This window comes from Apium graveolens, chromosome 3, assembly GCF_009905375.1.
Source record: "Apium graveolens cultivar Ventura chromosome 3, ASM990537v1, whole genome shotgun sequence".
Classification (NCBI taxonomy): Eukaryota; Viridiplantae; Streptophyta; class Magnoliopsida; order Apiales; family Apiaceae; genus Apium; species Apium graveolens.
This window is the reverse complement of record NC_133649.1, coordinates 1213461-1221716: the sequence shown is the minus strand read 5'-3', so window position 1 is coordinate 1221716 and position 8256 is coordinate 1213461. Positions and strand designations below refer to the sequence as shown.

Below are 8256 nucleotides of genomic sequence, written 5' to 3'. Positions count from 1 at the left end.
AACATATTTGGATCTGATTGAATATATTTACCCAGTGATGCACCCACGTTTTTCAATATATTTTCAGTTAAAAAGCCCCGTGGAATATCATAAATCTGCACCCATATTTTCGCATTCTGTAACTTCACCATGTTTGGATCCTCTGTAGGCGCTAATTGATGTAGAACTAACGTAACTTGCTCAAACATTCATGGTCCACCGTCAACAATTCTTTGCACATCTATCTTATGATAGAGCACAAAAGAATATCGGAAACCCCCCAAATCATGCACCTCCATTCCTTCCTTCGGCCTCCATAACGTTGCCATGACATTTTGCATTGCGTTAAAGTTGATATTCTTCTCACTCAAGAATTTACCAATCAACACATACGATTGCTTTTGAACCACCACTTCAGAACTCGGCACCACAATCCCGCCCTCTCCCTCATCATTAATAACAAGTTTTGCATACATCTCTTCTAAGACCTCCTCAGCTCGCGCCATTGATTATAGTTTGTTTGAAATTGTATCCAGACTGATTATACATGAATTGATATAACTTGTTAAATGATATACTAATGAAATGATGATTTTAAAAAAGGCAATAAATGTCAATTTGACAGAGAGAAAAAACTGTCATATTGACATACATATTTCAGACTCATTTTACTTCTGTGTGATTTCGATAATCACACTTTATAAATACTCAATTTGATACTGCCTCTATCCCTCCCATTTGTTTACACTTTTCTTTTTGGGATTTTCCATCCAATTATTTACATTTCAAAATTTTCCAAAAATATTAAAAAATTTATAATTTTTAAAATAGCTACATCCACTACTTCTCTGCACTATACCCCTTTATATATATAATATTAATCGGCCTCACTACTTTACTCACTTTTTTAACTTTACTCCGCTACTTAATCATTTTTCTTAAATTCCGTATCCAGCTCAAATGTAAACATTTGGAAGGGATGGAGGGAGTATCTAGCAAATGCAAAAACTTGAGATATACACTGTCATCATTAGTATTAGTATTTTACAAATTCAAATGTGGGAATATAAGTATGTTATGGTCAAATTTGTCAATAGACATTTACCGAAGTTGTATACTAAAATTAATGTTGGAGAAAATATAAATGAATCTTCAGTATTTCATGACTAGCCAAAAAAACGAAAGAATGTTTTGATAACTGGTGACTACATATACTACAAGTAAATTGCATTTGCTTATTCTGTAACCACCTTCAGAACCTAATCTTAATGTGGTTGTATAAAATATAGAGACAGATACCAAGGAAAATGTATAGCATAGTCCTATACTTCTTTGTCCTGCCCTGTGCTGCAAATTTGTAATTACATGATCCTATGTGCACCTTACGGTTCCATAGGTGTTGGTTGTAGCATGCGAAATTGTGAACCCGCCTTTTGTCTGTCTTCTCGCTTTCACTTCAAAACTTCCTATTCCACACCCAATGTAGGCGGAACTGTACTGAATCTTACGTTGAATCTCGTACAAACAAGTATGAATTTCATCTAAGGTATTGGGGCTTTGTTCGGATGTGCCCTTTAGTTAGCTAGTCTCTTGAAGAAAGGCTTTTGACAAACAAGGAGTCTTTCATCACTATTACTCTCTATCTCAACAACCCGAGCTTCCCATTTTAAGAGTGGCGCGAGGGATCTTGCTGATTCAATTAGTGCAGTCGTGTCACGTAGAATGATCCATCCCTGGAACAAGCCATAAATGTTAGCAAATGTATAATGACTAATGAGGGGATCAACGATCAAAAACGAAATCTCCTATTCCCACAAATTTGAGCATGTCATTGGAAGTTTAAACGCATGATGATTAAATACAAACTATGCAGAATTTTAAAAGATATACTCTTATATAATCATGATGCTCGAGTGCATTATATATTTGCCAAGACTGTTTTAAGAGCTTACAGAATGACCTTAAGGCTAAACCGAGCTGAATCCTAATTGCTATCAGAAGAAGAAATTGATAGTATTATGTTGGTTTTGTATACACCTGAAACTGGTTAAAGATACCTAGATACTTATGCATCCACATACTAGCATATGCAAGAACCTTATACTGTTATCCGCCAAAATACTGTTATCCGCCAAAATATGTAGATCGTCGCAAAGCAAACAGTATGTCATCATTACTATTTTACAAGGTGCTTGAGAAACAAATTAGTGTTAAATTACTGTTAGAAATACGTTTCCGCAGATAAAAGGGAATAATTAATATAACCATATACATGCACGAATTAGCTAACAGTCTAGCTTGCTTCAAGAATATAGGGGTATGTGCCAGCATTGGTGACTTCATCAATTAGCTTGCTCAGTACCCATTAGAGCATTTGTTCACATTATTTAGACTGAAGGCTGGCACTTGCAAGAAATGCCAAGTACTTCTAAATACTCTGATTAATATGCTTTAGGCTCACATATTTAATATTTTTCGAATGGAGACATAATTTTATGTATATTATCTCTCAATGTTACATTTACTAAGAAATATTTTAGTTGATTAGCATATAAATTATGTATGCCAAGTTCCATCATTTACATCAGCACCGTTATGAACATGTTAAAGATACGAAATATTACGAGAGTAATCCCATGGTACCTCTGGTCTAAGTAGCCGATCAATCTCAGAGAACAGATCTTGCATGGAGCATCTTCGCTTCTGACCAGTTTCAAGTGATAAAAGTCCTTCAGCATGGACCATATCATAGGTCCTTGGGTAAGTTGGAAATGCTTCACACCTATAACAGAAATGGTTGCACGGTTCAAATCACATTTCACTAAGAAAAGAACACTGTAAATTCACTTCAGTTGAAAGTTCTTACAGGATCTACAAATATAATAATTTCTTAATGTATGTTTTTCATAGTAGTTTCTTTTCTTTAAAATCTAATTACTATGCATCCCACAAGGTTTTTAAAATCATAAAATATTAACTGCAAACATCAATGTGAACTCTAATTTAAATACCCCCCCTCCCAAAAGTGAAAGAAACCACTAATAGATCAACAAATAAATTAATTTTAAGCACCACCAGGAATTCAATCAAGTGGAGAGCTTGACTTCTAGTTCAAGGATAAGCAGAAGGCACAAGCAATCGATAAGTAAAACTGATTAATAAACATTAATAAACAAGGATCCTTCGTCTTGCAAAGATGTTCCGTCATGAAAACAAAGACTTTTTTCTGATTCAAGTCATTAAGAACTAATAAATTTACAGCAGCTGATGTAAATTCAGTTTTAATTTACTATCAAGCTATATTTCAAGTTGGACAGAAATAACATTTATCCGATAGTTTCCACACACGCAAAGGATGAGAACACTAAATTACCCAACAAAAAGCAGCCAGTAAATATTGGCACAACGCATACAGAGATATAACTGAAACTTACCAGTCATGCAGTACGCCAACAAATCCTCTATCAAGGATTAGAGGAAGGTAGTTGGGCCCAGTTGTTGGCACTACATTCATGACCCAAACAGATTTTCCAGCTTCCAACAGAGCAGAATTAAAACCTCCAAAACGGGCGTTCATGTCTAGAACATTTCTGACCATGTTATACGGTGGAGAAGGATCTTCATCACCAGGTCTCTTGGGGTGATCTGAAAATATCAGGGGCGAAAGTAGAGACCAAAAATTTTTGACTGCAGAATTCCAATTTAGGGTATCCTCAGCAAGATCCTCTGGATGTAGACCCAGACCTGAAAAGTCAAGAACCTATTAATAAAAGAAATATCATAAATGCATTAGGTTGCACATTTTGTCCCACTTGTGCTTAGCTATCAGTTTCTGCTGTGATGCATATTTATATTTTATAATTCAAGAAAACCTATATTATGGCGTTATAAACAAGAGATAGATACTATTATGCTTAAAGTGTAACAGGGTCCTATGTAATTAATAACAATGGAGACAAAGAAGAAAAATATATTTTTAAAAACAAAAAGAAAGGATTACCATAAATTTGAATTTCATTGGATTTCAAATTAGACCTAGCAGGCCAAGGCGCTCTATCTTTAATGGAAACCCATCTGCGGCTTTGTGTCCCCCCTATGCACGTTTGGAGTGGACCGTAATAAGGAGTTTCAACATCATGGCGCTTACTACATAAAGGAGGGCCAGAACCAGATTTCCTATGCAAAGAAACCAATTCATCTCAGACACATTTTCACTACCTTGCAACTAATAATTTATGAATTCATAAAATATATATAAACACGATGTGAAAAGAGTCAAAGACTATGCATAAAAGAGTCAAAGAGTATGCATAAAGTTTGCCTCACCTAGAAGCATAACATTTCTTCAAGCTAGTCTTTTTCCAAACAACAGTTTCCTCTTGTTGTGATAACAACTCCCAGCAAAGACCCGATGCAAGATTGAGAATAATATTCCAGCGCTTCTCTTTCTCTTTATTACGAAGGAATCCCTGTGTATTAGTAACTGGTGAAGTCCAGACAAAGTATCCACCAGGACGCAGGACTCGATCAACTTCAATCAGAAGGATACCGTCTGTACCACATGACAAAAGAAACAGTGTCATGCACATCACTTATATTATAGTGTCTTAATGTCTTACATATTCACTTTAGCATTTGTATGCTATATACAGATGGCATAACACTAATTTGATTCATACTAGCTGATTTATATGTATACATTGAACCCCTCTTTTTTTTAGAAAAGGAAAAAACAGCCGTGGCCCACACCATTTTTCATTTTGATCTAGATAGAACGGAAAATAATCATAAAGATGAGAGGATAACTTAGAGAGGATAAAAAACTATAGCTGGATCTTAGTATATTGGTACCTGTAAGTATTGCTGGTTAAATCAGTAATAACAATTAGGCAATTTCGTAACTTACTATACTTTTGTTGTACAAGAATATCTTTTGATTTTTGAGCTGGCTTTCCGTTTCTAGCAACTGTTCTAGCTTTTCTGTTATATAAAGTAAAACCGCGTGATGCAATATTGGGTGGACGAAGGGTTACACTGTGGCAGTACTGTTTTATATGTTTTTATGCACCTAACCATGTCATTATCACGTTCTATGTGATGTATACCTTTCTTGTCCCAGTCCACGCCACATCGAGCACAATGTATCATGTCAAAAGAGAGTGACGGGTAGGGAAACTGCTTCGAAGTTAAAGATCCAAGCATCGCTGGAAGGCCTCTTTCTAGAGTTAGTTGAACCTGACTGCCAGAAACCTCAAACTCCGCAAGGCACATGGTTAATAATTCTTTTGAAAAAAGATGAGCTCCAAAACTACCATAACCACATCCTATATCCAGGATAGTTCTAACCTGATAACCACAGAAAAAGTGGGATATAACTGTAAAGACCTGTCAACGACATATGCATAAAACTTTAAATTGAAAAATGACTACTGGCTAAAAAAGAAGATAAACAACAATCAATTAGATAAAGTTAAAGGCACGTCATTTAATCATTTGTTTCAACGTTTAATCATTTGTTTCAACGTGCAGCGTAAAAATACTGGCAGATGACCCACGTATACAATATATATATATATAGCATTAAATACTTGTTTATTGTTATCGGAAATTGTCGTTTAATTTAGTACTACCATATTAGAACATAAACATAACTATTGTCATGACACCTCAAGTACAACAAATTCAAAAAATGATACTTTTTTAAGTGCAGATTCCAAATGAGAAAAAACCCAATAAACAATGCCATAAACGATGAACATATATATTAATGCACTAAAAGACACATTAATAGTAAATTGGAAGCTTTAGAAGCGCCTAGTATCCCACTGCAAAGTTTGACAATGGACAAGCTAAGTATTGCATAAGTAAAAAACTGATAGACTAAAATGGAGAAGAAAATTTCCCATGAAATAAAGGAAGAGCGAATTGTAGAAGTTCAAAATGTAGACTCGGTAACTTACCCCAGCTTGTATAAAGTTGGATTCATTTCTGAGCCCGATCATTTCTGCAATTTGATGAGAGTAGTCTTCGACACCATCAAACATTGGAGATGCAGATCGAAAGGAGATCTGATCCTCCTCTAACATCATCATCCTGCAGTCATAGCAAGTTGCTGTTAATCAATTAACTCAAATTGTGATAAAGTACTATTTTATTTCCCATGATAAGGCAAATCAATTATTTGTTCACCTTTTTGTCAAACTTCCAGATGAAAGTACCTCCTGTGCAGTGATCTTAACATTTGAGACCCAGATGACATCTTGTCCGGTAGGCCACCTAAGTGGAATTTTGTAATTGGCTGGCGGAAGCACCAAGCAGTTTTGCAGCGATGAAGATCCACAATGACGGTCATTTTCTTCACCTTTAGGAAAACCCAACTCAAGATTCATGGAAACATTAAAACATGGAACATAGTTTTCTGACTCATCAGAACAGAATTCCAAATCTTTGAATCTTGCAGTACCACTAGAAAGCTCTCCAATTACCAACAAGTCTGACACAAGTTGCTCCTGAAGTCGTCTATATCCATGAAATATTTGACCTCTGGATGAGGTACTAATAGAAACTGTCCACCAAAATGATCCAGTAATAGCAAGTACTATAATCACAGCTAAACTAATCTTCAGAAAAAGCATAATCAATTTATTGCGTTTCCTTGTACTCGCTGGATTGAACTGATCAGATACAAAACCATTCTCACCTACACTATTCTTGGTAGGTAAACTATCTTGGAAAAAAGGAAATATAAGAGATAAAAAAGATCGATCAGAACGAATTTTGTCAATGTCATCTTTCTCTGTCTTGTCTTTCATCTGAGAGTCAGTCCACAAGTCGTTTATGCTCCCTGATAATCTCCCTCCACCAGACACACCCCGATGGAGTGGCCTCGACATATTTCCAACCTATAAACCCGCACAAAGCAATCATGGGATAACTTATAACTAATTGAAATCAATATCATTACCACAAGACAGATAATGCAATTTGCCACACAAAACAGATAACGCATTCTGCCAAACCAAAAATGCAATATGCCAAACTACGATCCACAATCAGATTTTGCTATATAAATATAACTAATTCCCTAATGAACACATATAATACACCACTAGCATCCAAGCAACTAGGCAATTGCAGATCCTAAAAACCATAAATACATGAATTAGACAAAAATATCTGATCCAATTCAATACCAATATAAAGTAGATAGATAAGTCTTTCAACATCAATAACACTAAATTCTTGTCACTTTTCCCCAAGAATTCCACTTTAACTTACCATAACTTAAAGAACACAAAAACCCTTTTACATATTCACCTGATCATCAAAACCCCATATAAATCCATCTCAAAACTACTCAATACAAAGCAAAAACTACATACACTACATACATACACAAACCCAAAAAATTCAAGAACATAAAAACCAGTTAAATGGCACCTTATCATGTGAATTCAAGCCTATATTTCAACTGAATTATCAAGGTTGAATCTTTATATTCTTGAAATTCATGAACTACTTAAAGTTACAATCTTTATCACTTTCTTGCAAGAAAAAAAACAAGCCCACTTGAAAAAAAATCAAGAACAAGAAAATCAGTTAAAAGGGTACCTTAAAATGTGAATTCAAGCTTATATTTCAACTGAATTATCAAGATTGAATCTTTATATTCTTGAAATTCATGGGCTACTTAAAGTTACAATCTTTATCACTTTCTTGCAAGAAAAAAACAAGCCCACTTGAAAAAATCAAGAATTTGAGCTGGTACGCGTGTTTGAATAGAGGGGGATGAAATAAAATAATAATGGGGATCTAATGGAAGCACAAGAAGAGGAGCTTAGTTACTCGTGAACAAGTATTGTGTAGTAAAATTTGTATATATACTTACAAGGAGTTACATTACATACATGTGAATGTATGTATTTCAGTTGCAGGTGTAGTGGCCTAGCAATCTTTGGAAGTGTTGTTTATGAGTTTGGTTAGGTTTGACTCTGTTTAATTAAGTTTTTATCCACTTAAATTTAATTTAGTTATTTCCAATTTTTTTATTTTTTTTGTTATATCTAATTTTTTTCTTAATCGAGGTATAGTTCTATTAATAATATAACTTGTGTAATTTGTTATTATCGTACTTTTCAATACATTCTACAATATGGTTCGATATTCGTTTAAGTCGATTAATGTCTGCTTAAACATAAACATATTATAAATTTGTAAAAATTTCAAACTATAATTAGTTTTATCATATTTTTCAATATATTTTCGGATATGCGATAT

General features: G+C 34.4%; 1 protein-coding gene across 3 annotated transcripts; it reads right to left on the bottom strand.

The window, feature by feature from the left end:
* Positions 1 to 1120: 1120 nt before the first annotated feature.
* Positions 1121 to 7969, bottom strand: LOC141711336 (putative pectin methyltransferase QUA2). 3 transcript variants are annotated; one of them, XM_074513719.1, is made up of 9 exons: positions 7868 to 7969; positions 6169 to 6881; positions 5940 to 6072; positions 5085 to 5325; positions 4306 to 4531; positions 3980 to 4155; positions 3414 to 3723; positions 2623 to 2761; positions 1121 to 1712 (listed from the first exon to the last, which is right to left on the bottom strand). In XM_074513719.1, the coding sequence occupies exons 2-9, from the start codon at positions 6870 to 6872 to the stop codon at positions 1554 to 1556; spliced, it is 2088 nt and encodes a 695-aa protein (XP_074369820.1). In that variant the 5' UTR covers positions 6873 to 6881; positions 7868 to 7969; the 3' UTR covers positions 1121 to 1553. The 3 variants fall into 3 exon arrangements, with proteins under 3 accessions (XP_074369820.1, XP_074369819.1, XP_074369821.1); XM_074513718.1 differs by lacking the exon at positions 7868 to 7969 and adding an exon at positions 7591 to 7846; XM_074513720.1 differs by lacking the exon at positions 7868 to 7969 and adding an exon at positions 7420 to 7549.
* Between the last annotated feature and the right edge of the window lie 287 nt (positions 7970 to 8256).